Genomic DNA, 16,262 nt, shown 5'->3' with positions numbered 1-16,262 from the left:
AACCGTCCTGCTGTTGTTCCAGGCAGCTCAGCCCTGGAGAGCCACTCTAATCCGAGCCTCGTTAGGAGGAGCAGGAGGCGTGATGATGGAGTGGAGGTGGCAGGCCCTGGGGACAGAGGTCTGGGGCAGGGTGACCCCATTGCTTCCCTGTTCATGGGCACAGAGAGAGAGAGGCAGAGGTGGAAGTGTCAGAAACTCCCCTGCTTTTTGGACAGCAGGGGTCTATTTCCTGCCGAGGGCTTGTAGCCACATAAATCCATGACTGCAAATCATTCTTCCTCTTCTCTCAGACACACACACACACGGTAGACTCCATGTCTTCCCATCTTTTTCTCAAGCTGGTTCCCTTCTTTCCTGCTTATGTGCTTTTTCCTCCTCCCACCTGGCAAAATCTGATTCAAATCTTAAGATCCAGGGCAAATGATAGGAACCATTCTGGCTTCTCCCAGGCAGGAGAGACCCTCTCCACAATGCTTTTTGTACCCAGCATTATTGCCCACACTTAAGACATGCAATTACTAATTCATGGATTTTCCCTTTATGAATTCCTCAAGGGCAAGGGGTATATATTACCGGTCCTTGAATTCTTAGCTGGAAACCTTGCACGTAGTTGATATACACTGAACACTTGCTGAATTGAACTGAGGCAGAAATTTAGGAGGCAAGGTAGAAGGAGTGGGACAGTATCTGGCAGCTTTTTATCCAAAAGGAGGTGGTGTAGTCCGGGAGGATTCTGAAACAAACCTTCCACCGGAAGAGAGATTCCAGGGCATCCTGATCTTGCCCCTCTGTGAATGTCTGCATGGCCTACAGACCATTCCAGATGCAGTGGTTGGCCCTTTGCTCACTGCGCTCGATATACCCCTGCCACATTGTTCTGTGCATCTTACACTGCCTGTCCTCAACTAGTCTGTAAGTTTTTTCTGGTTAGGAATGGAGTCTGGTTTGTGTCTTTCTGTATCTGTCTCAGTGCTGAGCATTTGGGAGACCCTCAACCATCTAGTAGTATCTGTGGGTTGAAAAGAACTTGGAGTTTGGGGCTTCACATGTAGCTGCCAGATTTTTTTTATCTGACTTTAGGAATGGGGGGAGTTCCCCAAGAAAAGGTTTTAGAATCATTTCCCTAGAGTTTCTTAGGAATAGGCTCCTATCTCTACCAGTCTTCTCAGAGGTAGTAAGGTTGGAGGCAGGGGGAGAGGGCGGCAAGATGAATTTAAGGTACTGTTCTCACCTGTTTACATTGTCAGTTTCAAGCAGGATATTTTTCATATCACTTTATTTTCTCTGCTGTGAAGCGTGATGGAATGTGAAAGTTGTTTCACAAAGTTGTCATGATCTTCAAGAAAGAATAGATGTAGGTACAGAGTACACACACACACCTACTTACACATCTGTATGTGCCTATGCCAACAGCACTGAGAGAATGAAGTTGTATATGGAGGAGGCGGCCTCCTTAATCCAGGGGGAACCAGCGCATTGTGTGTGGGGGTGGGGTGGGGCGTGGAACTATACGGCCAATTCAGTTTCCTCTGGTTTACAGCTGCAGGGAGCTATAGAGGAAGCCGGCATATTCTAGACAGGGCACTGGGATGATGGTGATTTTGTTGCTGCTGAAACAAAACACTTCCGGTTTGCAGGAGCAGGGGAATGACCCCTCCTCCCTGAGGAGTCCTAGGCGCTGTGCTCATTACCAGAGGGGCTGAGAGGGCAAGGTGGGAGTAAGATACACAAGGGGCGGTTATCCAAGCCGTAGCACCTCGGCTACAGTTTATCTTGACTTTAAGCAAGAGCTTTGGAAAAACCAGCTGCAGCTGCAAAGAATGAAGCGGTTGAATGGGAACATGGGGAGGAACTTGATGAAACAGGCCTATTTTCTGTAAATTAGCAAAAGAGAAAAATTAGAAGAAAATGGAGATTTCTTGAAGTTAGGGAGCTAGCTTAATCCAATTTCTTAAACATCTCTGGAACTTTTCTCAACCTAACTTGAGAGTGGGCACTGTGTCCTACTCATTTCTAGGACACACACCCCCTAGTCCCACCAATGTACACTTGGGGATTCTAGCGGGGGGCATCTCCACCCACTGGAAGGAGGAAAGGGGAGATGAAGGTCAGTCGGCTCTGGTGGACTCGGGCTTCTCTTAGAGGCCTTTCACACACTGCTCCCCTGGGCCAGATTGGGGGGCAGTGTGTGTGAAAACTTTGGGGGAAGGACAGTCCGTACAGGGAATAAATTATTGCAAAGGAAGGAGATAATATTTAGGACTCATGCTGCCTTAGAACATGGTCTAAAAGGTGAAGCTGCATAGGGAACATGAGCTCCAGAGGGTCCTTGGAGGGGTACTGTAGCCACCTCCTTAGTCTACCACCTGAAAGCAGAGAGCAGAAGGGACCCACAAGGTGAGAGGGCAGAGGGGAACAAGCCATATCCTCGTCTGGGTTCCTGAAGCTTCCCTCTTGGGTTCACTCATATGGGAACCAGGTCCCCTATCTTGGTGCCTCTATACCCGAGTACGCTATAGACCCCAGAGGACAGAGACCACGCGTGTCGCCCACAGCTTTTCAAGTGGGAACTAGAGACCAACTCCTGACCTTGGCAAATCACCCCAGAAAGATGATGACACAGGACCAGCTGTGGGCAGTATCAGCCACCAGATGTCACTGCTGTGCCTGGCTGAGAGGGGAGGCCGCTGCACAAGCAGAAGAGGGCTCTGGGAGATTTCCGGCTCCCCACCCCTTCTCTGAGCAGTTCCTCAGGAGCCGCTCCCCAGCAACGGAGAGGCAGAGAGTGCACGGCAGGGCAGGGCGGGGCTGCTGGCTCTGTACCCTCCCTGTGCTGCTCCTCAGGCACTGGGCCTCTTGTCCAGCCGCCAAGGGGCCATCCGCACCCACACGGGCCATCGTGGGTTCTGACTCCCAGCCTCTCCCACTGGCTGGTCCCTGGGTTTTTGTGCCACTCTCCTCCTGGAATGCTCCTCCCTGCTCTTACTGTTGGCACAGAGGCTCAGCCAGGAGGCTGTGTGCCGAGAAGGGCCCCTCTCACCTTATGAAGGAGCAGCAGGTCCCTGTGCCCATCTCTGAGCCTGCATCCTTCTTCAGCCGTTCCCTTGCATCTCCTTTCCAGAACCCAGGCTGGCAGAGGACAGGTGCCTGTCTGGTGCCTGTGAATGGGGCAGGGCAGCAGCAGTTTTGGAAGATGGGATCCTTGACCCAGGAGACCTGAGTTCCTCAGTCTGTTTGGGTCAGAGCTGCTCACAATAGAGGAGTTTCCAGCAGGACTTTCCAAACTTCACGTCTAGGCTGCCCCTGACCATGCTCTGCTTGCTTTGGCCAGGACGAGAACCAGATTTCCATCCATGGCCAGGGCTAACCCAGGAGTGATGAGGGAGGAAGAGAGTGGGATGTCTTTAGATATACACCTGTGCTTCTGGGACCAGAAGTTGGGGTGCACAGCAGGTGTCTTTGAACTGGGTGGACCAAATCAAGCCTTTGGAAATCTTGTTCTAGAAGCTGCAGGGGCAGCAGAGTATGTGGCTTGTCCCTGACTCAGGAAGGTGGGATAAGAAGGGCAGAGCTGGGAGCAAGAAAAGGAGACAGAGCAAACAAGCTGTGGGCACGGGCGCCTGGGCCTCCACGTTCAGCGCGGCCGGAGGAGCTCCAGGGGCACAGGAGGGCCTAGATGACCACGGACTGCAGCAGGCGGAAGCACATCATGAGGTCCAGCGGGATGGGCGGCTTCAGGTAGTTCCCATCCAGCCGCAGGTAGCGGAGGTGCGGCACGTGCTCCAGATCCGAGGAGAAGTCATGGAAGGCGACTATATTGTTGGGGCAAATTTGGGTCCCATTGATTTCTGCGGAGAAAGAAAGGGAGAAGTCAGCAGGAGAGGTGGGCAGGGGGTCAGGCCAGATAGGGCTAGAGGCCAAAACGTGGAGGGAAAAGAGGGTGGACAAGGATAAGGACCCTAGAGATTTCTTCTCTGGAACTGGCTCACCAGTTCTCGGGAACATGCGACCATGAGTAATTGACCCTAACCTCCAGGCTGGTTTACCCGTTCATAAAATGAACTAAATTGGAACTGATCAACAATTGTTATTGCAAACTCACTCTAAAGACTCATGGAGGAAGTGAACTTTGAGCTGACCCTTCAAAGATAGGATTAACATGTAGAGACCTGGGGATGGTGATCTGATGCTGTGACCTATTTGAATGATGTTGTGGAGGGCAAAACTCATGGCAGAGTTAGGAACCAGTAAATAGTACAACGTGATATACTAAGCAGAGTAAACTGGAGAGGCTCCAGTTGTGGCCACCAATTATAGGAGACTTTCAGATATTTCACTAAGGATGGGGTCTCTGATTTCTTGTCTGAGGCATGTCACTGAGCAGGACTGCTGTTATGAGAGGGACGGTGGGATTTATGAACTGGTGTCCTGGGGGGGCTAAATCTGGAAGGGCACTATGATCAGGTTTATACTGTAGAAAGATGAATCTGGCTGCATGTGGAGAAACAGTGGAGGGAAGCAAGATCTGAAGCCCGCAGTGGATGGATTACCCCAGAGGTTCTCCTGTAAGCGGGATGTGAGGCTTGAGGGTGAGCAGAAGATGGCTAGGTTGACTGACCTAGGTATGACAGGAAGAGAAAGGGTGCCAGGATGTGATGGAGCCCTTGATTCTGGACTGATGACTGACTCTGGGTAAAGTGAGCTAGAAAGGGAAGAGATGGGCAAATGGAGGTAGGTTTTCAACTGGAAGCTGAGTTTCCATTTTCCCCTTCACCTTTTTGGTATGCCCTCTTCTAAATGAAGTTTTCTATCCTCCCAAGCCTTGCTTCTTTTATCTTCTGTGGGTGGTGGTTGGGTGCTCTTCATCTCCTTCCTCCTCTTCCCTCTCTCCGCTTTCTTCTCTCTTCAGCGTTGGAGCAGCAGAAAGAGCCCTGACGTAGACGAATTTTCTTCCTATGACCTGTTGTAGCTTTGGACTTTACCCCCCTGATGCGCTGTTCTGAAACTGTGAAATGGTGAGAGTGGGTGGAATCTTTCCGTCTTCAACCTCAGAAGGCTGGATCACCACCCCCTCTCACCACAGCCTGTTTTTATCCACAATCTGATAGAACATTGTCAACCATTTATTAATCAAGGTATCCTTTCTGTCTAGATTTTTGGCCGATACAGCCTCGTGGGAGTAATGTGTTCCATCAGTTTGCTACCTGCAGGGTACAATTAGACAGTTTTGCCTTTTCCTGAATTTCTTTCTTGCAAGATTTAAGAAGACTTCCCCTACCTTTGGGTAATTATCTCAGATGAGTGAATAAGCCTGTTCTATTATCCACTTGTTTCGAGATTACAGAAATTCAACAATCTCCCTCTCATCCTTTGGCTTGAAAGCTAAGGATTCCTAATATCATTTGGGGAGTGCTTCTCTTTCTCCTTGGTCTCCATTCCCACAGCTGCTGCATTCGTCTTGTGGATGTAGCCTGATTTTGTCCAGGGGCCAGAGAATATTCTCACATTTGTTTTTAAATTGTTCTGCTGATGCTCTGCTCAGATCTGATGTTTTTGATTAGGCAAAACTGTCACTTCCAGTCTTTTTTCTCACCTACATTTTTTATCCAAAGCCCAGGACCCTGTAAATGTAGCTTAGGCAAATTCTACATTGAGTGTACTGACTTTTATGACCAAATCCTTCAGCCTTCCAGATAGATTCAGAAAAGCATCCACATACAGACATATTCTCCTGACTGCCATGTCTTTTCCAGTCGTATGCTTTTAGTGTGGGGCTTTCCTGGTGGCTCAATTGGTAAAAGAATTTGCCTGCGATGCAGGAGACCCAGGTTTGATCCCTTGGTGGGGAAGATCTCCTGGAGAAGGAAATGGCAACCCACTCCACCATTATTGCTGGAAAATCCCATGGACAGAGGAACCTGTCAGGCTACAGTCCACGGGGCCACAAAGAGTCGGACACGACTTAGCGACTAAACCATCAGCCACTCATAATATACACAGAACTGCCTCTCTGTATGTTTTTACAGACTCTTTAAAACCTAGGCTCAGGCTTGGGAAGAAGCCCATTTTCTTACGGCTGCAGTGGACAGATCCAGGACACTCCAGCTGCTGCTGCTGCTAAGTTGCTTCAGTTGTGTCCGACTCTGTGCGACCCCAAAGATGGCAGCCCATCAGGCTCCCACATCCCTGGGATTCTCCAGGCAAGAACACTGGAGTGGGTTGCCATTTCTTTCTCCAATGCATGAAAGTAAAAGTGAAGTTGCTTAGTCATGTCTGACTCTTTGAGACCCCATGGACTGCAGCCTACCAGGCTCCTCCGTCCGTGGGATTTTCCAGGCAAGAGTACTGGAGTGGGGTGCCATTGGCTTCTCCAGGACATTCCAGAGTCAGCATTTAAATGTCACCATTCTTTAGGAGAATGTCCAGGACTGTATTTCACGTCTCCCTTACCTACAGGTCTGGAGGGCAAAGGAGCAGGGGCTGGTGAGAAGGGCTGGAGGTAGAAAAGCTGTTACCCTCCAAGCATGGTATTCTGGGCACTTAATCCATACTAAACTAGTAAATCTTCATATATATTTTGTGCCATTTTACAAATGAGGAGACTTGCCAGAGAGGTCAGATATTCTTTGAAGGTCATGTGGGCTGCAAGTGGAAAGACCAAGGTTTGAAGACTGTGCCAGACTGGGTGCTTCTGCGTCCTCAGGCACAGGCCTGAGGCCCGCGTGGAAGCGCTGAGGAGGGAGAGCCAGCCGCCCGCCCGCGCCGCCCCAGTTCCCGCACTCACTCTCGATGCTGTTGTTGTTGAGGTACAGGTGCTCCAGCCTGCTGCTGATGGCGGGCACGCTGCTGATCCTGTTGTGCGACAGGTGCAGCACCAGCAGGTTGGAGATGTTGAACGAGTTCTTGGGGAGGCCCCGGTCCGAGAGCTGGTTGTAGTTGAGGCGGATGAAGGCCAGGTTGGGGAAGCCCTTGAAGTACCCACTGGGGATGGCCTCGATTCTGTTGCTGTCCAGGTAGAGCTGGTGGATGGCGGAGGGCACCTTAGGGGGCATCTTCCTCAAGGTGTTGTGGGCCAGGTTGAGCTGCATGAGGTTCTTGAGGCCCTGAAAGGTGTCAGGCTTGAAGACGCCGTCACTCAGCTTGTTGTGCTGCAGGTCCAGCAGCAGCAGGTTCTCCAGCTTGCTGAAGACCCCGGGCGGGATCCTGGAGATCTGGTTCTGGCTTAGCCTCAGCTGCTCCAAGTTCCGGGGCAGGGCCGCGGGCACCTCTTCGAGCTGGTTCTTCTCCATGTAGAGGAACACCAGGCTGGGGAGTTTCTCCAGCACCCTCTGGTCCACCTTTCGAATCCGGTTGTTGTCCAGGTTGATCCACCTCAGGCCCGTGGCGTTCTTGAAGGACTCCACCGGGAGCTCGGTGATGAAGTTGTTCTGGAGATAGAGGTAATGGATGCGGGACGGGATGACAGGGACCTTTCGGAGGTTGCGGCTGTCACAGTAGAGGGCGGACGGGAAGTCAGGAGGGCAGTAGCACTCCCGGGGACAGTCAGGAAAGACCGACGGGGGGCCTGGGGGCAGTGGGGGAGGCAGGTCTGTAGGCTCCGTTGGCTCATCGGGCTGTGGGAAGCTGGGTGTGGGTCTGAGCCTGGGTCTGGGCCGAGGCCTCGGTCTGGGCCTCGGTCGTCTTGTTGGCTGGCCTTGGGCCGCTGTGGCCAAGATGAGGAGAAGTGTGAGGAGCCAGCAGAGGGATGACCTCATGATCCAGGCGACACACCTGTGGGGAGGAACGCGGGAGGTCATCAGCCTGCTGGGCCTCAGTAAAAAGAACACGTGTCTTTGCAGCTGGAGTTGGCCGGGATGGGCTTGGGGGGAGCTGTGGCAGGGACCTGTGGAAGCATCTCCTTGCTTGCCTGTATCCAGCAGCAAGGGTTTGAGTGTCTGACTCCCTTTCCCAGAGGCCCAGGTGCTGATGTGCTAGAGTGTCAGCTGTCTTGGCAGAATGCATTCTGGGCTGTGAATCAGGAGTCCCAGGGTTTCCTGGAGAATACCCTTAACCACTCTAGTCCTCAGTCTCCTGGTTTGCAGCATGAGAAAATAATCTCTCCCCTTATAGGAGGGATGTTAGGATATGTGAGCCATAGAGTCCTGGGGTATTACATCTGGAAGGGTCCTTACTGGTTCCATAACTCAGTGGTTTCCAAACTGTGCCCCATTTCTGTGGAGTCCTCCTGAGGGAGGGATACCAAGGGGATGGCCCTGGGGGACCCCCCAACTCACCCCTGTCCAACATGAGGAGCTCTGTGGTTTTAAAATCTGTTACACAAATTAAGGGTTAGCTGAAGCATGCATTTGAAAAAAAAAGTAGCATTGCTTAAAGTGTTTTGAAATTCACAAAGTCCAGATTCAACTATTTATAAAAATTGAGTACTGGAGGGGAGTACTAGCTTGTCAAGGCCAGGAAGCTATATAACAGCAGACCCAGGACAAAGACCCACGTCTCCGTGGGCTCAGCAAGCTCTTGGGAAGGAAGTGCTGCGGTCCCCTTGCATTTGCCTCCGCTCACCCCTCCTCCCCAGGGCTCAGCTCAGAGAACGCTGGTCTTTGCCAGCAGGACACACACCAAGAATTTCTCCCCAGATGTGGAGGCTCCCGGGGAAAAAACAAGGAAGCAACTGAGAGCTGTGGGGAATACAACAAACTAGTGAATATAACAAAAAAAAAGAAGCAGATTCATAGGTATAGAGAACCAGTGGTTACTAGTGGAGAGGGGCAATATAAGGATAGGGGATTAGAGGTATAGACTATTACGTATAAACTAATCTAGGATATATTGTACAACACAGGAGATATAGCCAATATTTTATGATAACTATAAATGGAGTGTAACCTTTAAATATTGTAAACCACTGTGTTGTACACCTGTAACTTAGATAATATTGTACATCAACTATGTTTCAATTTTTTAAAAAGCTGCAGGGAAACCACTTTCATTTCTTCTGATCTGGTATTGCTGCTTCCCATATGCATTGGAGTTGATGATATCGGGGTGGGATATAGAGGAGAACTTCCCGCCTGCCTCAGAGACATAGTGGAATATGTTGCTGAAGGATGCTCTGGGGTTGACCTTCCCATTGATTCTGATGATGCTGCAGATAGGGCCATGTGGTTTGAGTCAAATTAAGCTGAGGAAACTGTGGTAGACCCAAGGCTGCAGACAAAAACTGGCATCTCTCTCAGACTCCCTGCCCTAGCTTGTCGGGTTACCTGTCCTTTCCCCTCCCAAGGTCCCTGTGACAGCCCCTCTTGTCTGCTCCGGGATCTCTGTCTCCACGTTGCTTCCAATGGCCCTCTTTGCTGCTTCTTCACAATTTGCGGTGGTCTGCCCCTCCCCTTCCTAGGGCCTGGGACACTTTGGAGATGCAGGTTTCTTGGAGTTCTTAGAGAGGGGGCTGGAGTGTATCCTCAGCTGCATCTGGACCCTGTGATCACTGCCTCTGCGCCAGGCTTCCCCCGCTTTCTTTGGAGCCCACATCAGCTAGGTTCTTCCCTTGTGTGACCCAGTACTGGCTTCCTGCTAGCTTTGTTCAAAGCTAGCTCAGTAGAAGCCCCTCACCAGATGTTTAGCCTGAGTCTGTTACTTGGAAGGAGCTGAGTGTGACAAGAAACATGGACAAGGGCAGAGCTCACCCTGGAGGGGTGAGGGAGTCTACCTACACCTGTTGCACACCTGCCCTGGACACCCAGCCCACACACGCTCGCACAGACACTCCTCTCCCTGTGCCACACACATGAGCAAATGCACGCGCCCCTCCTTGGTGTGTATGCGTGGGTCCTCACGGAGTATAGAGTGTGGAAAGGAAGGAGCAGAATGGAGACAGCGCGGAGGGAAGGGAGAGGAGGCTGCCCTGCAGCTTCTGCTCCTTCTCCTTCCTCTAAGGTGGTCTCTTCTCAGGCAGACCTCTCCAAGGGGGCCCAGGGGGCCATTTCCCCTGGCATCCTATCACAAAGGACGCTGCAGTTAGATTCTCGGCTTTATCTCCTGTTGTGCATGTAACAATCTTGGGGATACACCAAAAAGACTGAGGTGAAAAGACATTCATTGTAAGACTAAACTTGAGTCTTGTTGCCAGACCCCACACTGCTTGTAATTGGTGAACTATCAATGAAAATGTTACAAGTTCTGTCATTTTCTTGAAATAGCACAACAGTATTGCACAGAGATTTTAAATGGGGTTAAAGCATTATATTCGTGTGCTAAAACCTAACATTTTTAAAGCCCCAGTTTTTGTGACCTTAAATTTTTTTGCTTTGGCACTTTTTACTTCCTGACCAGCTGGGAGCCTGACAATAAGCAAGAGGTCTCTTGTGCAGTGAGAAGCCCTGGGAAGGCTTTCCAGCCTGGCGGAGCCCCCTCCCCTTCACTGCCTTGGTCAACAGGAGCATTTACCCTGGGCCCTGAGTGGGCAAGTCACGCCTGTGCGGAGCGGCAGCTGGCCCTGGCACGAAGCGCTTCCCGGTGACGTGGGGCCCGGGCAGCACTTGGCTCAGGCGCGTCAGTCTCAGCCCCACCCGACGGGCGTGCCTCCCACCCCTGCCATCGCTGTGAACACCGGCTGCCCTTGCCGCCACCTCCTGTGCCAGACCCTTCGGCAACTTCCCTTATCTCCCCACCGGCCCTCTGACCCGTCTACACTCCAGACCTCTGGGGGCTGGCCATGCTCCTTTCAGAGCTGAGAAGGTTCTCAAGGAGAAGCTCCTGGGCCTGTTCCTTGGAGAAACTAGGTCTGTTGAATTAGCTAGGTCTGCTCTTAGCCCTGGGGCTGAACCATTCTGTGTGTGTGTGCGCAGGCTCCTTCCTTGAGGAAGCAGTGCTCATTTCTAAGGCTTTGCTCATGGGACAGTGCTCCTTCCTGATGGAGTCTGGGCTGAACCATTCTGTGTGTGTGTGCGCACGCTCCTCCCTTGAGGAAGCAGTGCTCATTTCTAAGGCTTTTCTCATGGGACAGTGCTCCTTCCTGATGGAGTCTGGGCTGTCCACACACTCTAAGTCTCCAAACCAGAATTTGGGACAGACGAGAAGTCCCTGCACTCCAAAGGGAGCCATAGTCTCTCCCACAAAGCCCTAAGTCACACCTTCGTATGTTCCTGTCTTCCAGAACCTTCTGTCCAGTCATAAGTTCCCTTAGGCGGGATTGTAAGTGTATGTGATTTTTAAATTTCTTATGCCTTCGCAAGCACACCTCCCCACTTTCTGCTGGGCTGAGCTCACTGCTTGATCAATAAATGCATCTGGACCGCCTGTAACCACTGACCTCCTGTAATCCCATTCACCAACACCTGTTCTCAAAAAGCTGCTCATTTGTGAGAGGAAAGCAAGTGCTTTGACCAACCCCAAATTCACTCTCCCATTTGAGATTTTCTGAGAGTTTTAAATTCAAATTTCAATCTCAAGTATTAGAGACTTAGGCTTGAATCCTGGCTCTGACCCACCTCCTCAGGTCCAGGGTCCTCAACTGTGTGAGGATCAAATGGGATCATCCACATGAAGACATGTCATAGAGCATAAAATCTCTGCAAATGGCAGGGGTTTCATTTATTCATTTATTTGTTTGCAAAAGAACATATCCTCTCAAGAGACTCTGATTTTTAAAGTGAGATAGTCCTATCCCTGTTTAGCTCATAAATTCATTCATTTAAGGTTCATACTCCCAGGACTCTTGCAACGTTTAGCCTCAGGGCAGGGTTGGGTTGAGGCCCACAAGGGTTTACCAAATCATAGGGTAATTGGCTTTGTATGGAGAGAGCCTGGGATTGGGGTTGAGCTGAGAGGGAGGTTGGGTGTGTCTCCTTGGGTTAAAGAAGGATGACTCCACACTACTTCCTGGTGTTCTTGTCAGATTTCACATCCAGCTCATGACCCCTGGGACCTCCGTGGCTTAACCCAGCTAATGATCCTGCCGTTGGAGGGGGGCTGCCCCTGCCAGGGCCGTGCCCATGGGCGTTGGGATGACCCTCTTTTTTGGTTTCCTTCTTGCTGTCCTAAACTCAGACTTCTGAAAGCCATTGTATTCTCTGTGTCTTCCCGAAGCCCACAGGGGAGTTGGAAGCCGGGAGAATCAGGTCGTCTCTGCCCAGCTGTTAACAGAGGAGTGAGGCAGGCCCACCGCAGCTGCCTTAGACTCTTCCAAGGCCTCCAAGTAGGCGTTGTGGGGTTCTGAGGTAAGGAAAGGGCTAACGTGGAGGCATGGTGAATTCAGCAAGTCACCGACTCACTGTCCCTTTCTTGGGGAGTGAAATCAGAATAGGAGTAAGGCTGACTGGGGCAAAGGTGAAGAGAGCATCATGGTGCAAACTAGACGGAGGGTGTGGGGTCCCCGCCCAGCCACCACTGCCTTCGGTGACGCGACCCTGTCCTCAGCCTCACTTCCCTTACCTGCAAAACACAGATAAAGAAATCTTCCCTGTCCCTCTGTTCCTCATCGGGTTATTTTCAGAAGTAAACGTGACAAGTGACTTTAAAATGTGCTACAGATCAAAAAGAGCTAAAAATAAATCTAACACTCTAATGGAGAAACCATCTGTCTCCCCAGTGTCTACCGCAAGGCAACATGTAAACACAATATTTTTTGGCCTCAGGCCACTAGTCCAGAAGAGCAAATTTTCCGTTCTGAAGGCAAGGGGAACAATTTAGGATGAGATGGCTCTTGTCCTCTCATTACGGCTCCTCACTAAGTCCTTCTCTCTGCCTCAATCCCCTAGCTTTTCCACTCCCTGAAGAAAGCCTACAGGAGTCTGTCTGATGTGTTGAGTGCTTATAGATGTGGGTCTCAACCCTGCAACTCCTCAGCTGTTTAGCTGGGTACTCTTGGGAAATCTCTTGCCTCTACTAAGCTTCAGTTTCCTCATCTGTAAAATGGGCATACTAATACATTTTTATCAGATTATTTTGAAGGTTAAGTGAGTAAATGTGCAAAAAAGCAAGTGCTCGGTGAATGTTAAGCTACTACTGACATTATTTCAAAGTAATGGGGTCTCTTTCTCTTAGCTTGGCCAGAGGACAGCCGTTCCCTCCACTGAATGCCGATCCTTGCAGATGGTTACTTGGATTTCTACCAACTCTCCTACACAGAGCAAGCTCCTCCCCTTTCAGGCCTGTGAAACCACATTTAGGTCTCAGAATCAAATAATTAGAGAAGCCATAGATGCCCCCAGCCATTTGGGGAATGTTCACTCTGTCCCTCCCCCTCACTAACACCCGCTCCCATCCCTGAGCCTTTCTGCAGCAGCTGTGGGCGTGCTGACCAGGAACACCGCAGCCTGCTGACCTCAGCTGGCTGTGGAGTCCACCGTGACTCGGGACTTCCCCTCCCAACCTTGGGTACCTTTCCCTTCCAGCTTCCCCCAGAGGCCCAAGAGGTGGGGCTGCCCCCGGGGAGGTGAAGGGGCAGTGCAGACCCTGCGGTTAGGCCCATCCTCTGTGCAGGCCCGCCAGAGCAGGCAGCTACTGGGCAGGAGCAGGGGATCTAACAGGGGTGGGGAGGAGCCCTGCACAGTGCCCCTGGGGGCCCAGGCAGGCAGATTAGCAGGTAGGAGGAAGCCTAAGCTCTTTGGAGCTACCTTGGGGGAAATTGCTTTCTGGAATGTTCCTTCATTACACAGCTGCCAGTGCTTACAAGGAGACAAGAAGCGGAGAGCTCACAGAAGGTCTTCCGTTCCTTCAGGTGCTTGCTTCTACTCTGCAAAAGAGGGTGGCCCACTAGAGACACTTGGAAGCTGCTCCATCAGACAGTCCTTGTCCGGGAAGCCACACAGCCTGTCTGCCCAGCTAACGCTGCCAGAATCCTGGGCTGTTCAGTCCTACACATGTCTCCCTCAGGCCTCTGGTTCAGACTCTCAAACCCTTGCTGCCTCTCACATCCTGAAACAACAGCAGCTTCTTGGGTCTTGATCCCGTGGGTCTAGAGCAAAGGGTCCGGTTGTCTGTATTTCTAGTGAGCACCTCTCACCCTCCCCTGCACCCAGGTCTCCAGGTACTTGGAGACCCTCTCCTAGGCCATGCCCTTCTGGCCTTGGGATAACACTCTGCATAATCGAAGAGGAATGAGCTGGGGAAATGGAGAGGGTCCACCCTATTTAAAAAATTCCGTTTCCCACTTCAGTTTTCCCCTCCCTTGACTGATTAAGGAACTGCGTCTTTTTTCCTCTCCCATAGGGAGCCCTTGCCAATGTGGGATTATGTTGAAGTGGCTTTAAAGAGAATTCTTTTCTGGCTGCCTGCCGAAAACAGAAATGAATACCCCCAGTGCTGGGAAATAGTACCTCTAAGGCTTCAGAGTAGGGTTGCTTTCTTCTCTCTCTTTCCAAAAGAAAAGTGGTTTGAACTAGTGAGGCAGAGAAAGTCAGAGCTACTGGGAATACACTGTGCAGGTTGGAAAGCTGCTTTTTTCTCTCTCCCACCCAATTAAATTCTAAAGAACGAAGAAACCTCTCCAGCCCCTGCTGCTGTTCATCCTGTTCCTGCTCTGCCTGCACTCGGGGCACATGATTTCTTTGGCTCTGCCACCTCGGTGGGAAGACGCACTTGCTCTTTTCTCCTCGGTGCAGTGCGCGCGTGCCTGTGTGCGTTCCTGCCAGGGTCTTGTCACTGTGTGCTCTGCTCTGCGTGTCAAATGCCGTCAGAACGGAGGTGAATGGACAGGATGCTTTCACACTGTGTGTGTATTCGTGTGTGTGCATGCGAAGTGAAAGTGCAGCATCTGTGTGGCACATGTGTGTGCCTGGGACAGTGTGTGACAAAGCATCAAAGATTCAGCAAAACGGGTTGTAGAGTTTCCATGGGAACCGGATCTGTAGAAATGCTGCGTGCAGCATAGCTGTGCTACAGTACACATCTGTACCAAGAAAGTTTAACTTTTGCAACAAGCCAATACATGGGTGCAGAATGATGAAGAGAAGGAAGAGGGTGGAGACGAAATGAGGATGACTGATCTGAGCTCCTCTGAAAGGAGAAAAATCCGGTAGAAGACAGGAAGGAGGGGTGGGAGGAAGGAAGGAAGGCGAGGACAGAGCCTAGAGCAGTAGCCTGGCGTGGATGGGGTGGGAAGGGGCTGGCTGGAGGCCGGAGCCTTCCTCCTCCAGACGGGCTTACCTGAACCACCTGCCTCTCCTCTCAGCTCGGGTTTGTCTCCGGCGAGGCGAGACTGCCTCCCCCCACCCTCAGTGGAGCTGTGGCAGCAGAGAGCCAGCCAGAAGTTCTGGTCTCCCAGTGGTGTGTGCGTGCTTGTGTTTGCCTGACTCTTCCTCCACCAGATCCTATTGGGGTAGGGAGGTTAGTTTAGGGGAGGGCCAGGCCGATTGTAAGTAGGGAGGGGAGGAGGAAGGGAGCAAGGGAGGGAGGAGGGAAGAGAGGGAGGGAGCTTGGGAGTAGAGGAATGACAACAATAAAGTCTTTATTTGGCAGCCAAAATCCCAAAGACTCCATCCACACACCATGCCCACTAACGGACCCGTTTTTAATAACATTTCCTTCTGCTGCTGCTGCTTCTGGGAGGGGGTTGTTTGACCCATGTTTGGAAAACAGGCCAAATTAACAGAAGAAAAGGAATGAAAGCAACCTCTGTGCAGGCGAGAACTGGATGGCTGGGTCGAGCACCAGTCTCGCATTTCTCCTCCTGACACATTTGCCTTGCTTCTGATGCCCCTCACTCCTCTGCTCTTGAATTCCCAAATGTGGGGGTGGGGATGTGTTTTCTGAGCAGTGACGGTCCTTCCCTGGGTCACCTTCCCTAGGAGGTTGCTAGGGGGAAGGAGTCCTGCTCTGTGTGAGCTGGCATGGGAGATAGCCGTGGTTTGGCTGCCAGGCGCTCTGAGAACCGGAGAGGGAAAAGTCAGGCCTGGGACTGCACTGCAGAGTAAGGCAGAATAAAGATTTTATGTGAGACTTAAAGTCACTGTTCGTGTGGATAATGCCAGTGCCTTCTTTCAGCTTCTCCATGTATGTCACACTCAGGAGAGATTTGGGTGCTGTATGGTCATCAAACAGAGTAAATGGGGAAACCCAAATGTTCCCTGTCCATGTCTTCCCAGGAGACGCATTCAGGTAAGATCTTCACCTCTCCTGATTTTTCTCAATTAAAAAACTGCAGCACACTTGCAGTTAAGTGTTAAGTAGCAACCCATCACAACTTCCTGCCACCTCAGTTGATGACTAAGAAAACTTGCTTATATTTACATTTTCTATCATCAAGTCCATGGAGAACAGCTTCA

At 51.1% G+C, this 16,262-nt stretch overlaps 1 protein-coding gene across 1 annotated transcript; it reads right to left on the bottom strand.

Moving 5' to 3' along the window:
- Positions 1–1,259: 1,259 nt before the first annotated feature.
- On the bottom strand, positions 1,260–15,318 carry PRELP (proline and arginine rich end leucine rich repeat protein). The gene is made up of 3 exons (XM_027564174.1): positions 15,145–15,318; positions 6,785–7,770; positions 1,260–3,848 (listed from the first exon to the last, which is right to left on the bottom strand). Exons 2-3 carry the CDS (start codon positions 7,752–7,754, stop codon positions 3,673–3,675), a joined length of 1,146 nt encoding a protein of 381 aa, XP_027419975.1. The 5' UTR covers positions 7,755–7,770; positions 15,145–15,318; the 3' UTR covers positions 1,260–3,672.
- Positions 15,319–16,262: the final 944 nt, after the last annotated feature.

This window comes from Bos indicus x Bos taurus, chromosome 16, assembly GCF_003369695.1.
Source record: "Bos indicus x Bos taurus breed Angus x Brahman F1 hybrid chromosome 16, Bos_hybrid_MaternalHap_v2.0, whole genome shotgun sequence".
Lineage (NCBI taxonomy): Eukaryota > Metazoa > Chordata > Mammalia > Artiodactyla > Bovidae > Bos > Bos indicus x Bos taurus.
This window is presented reverse-complemented; position numbering and strand designations above follow the sequence as displayed.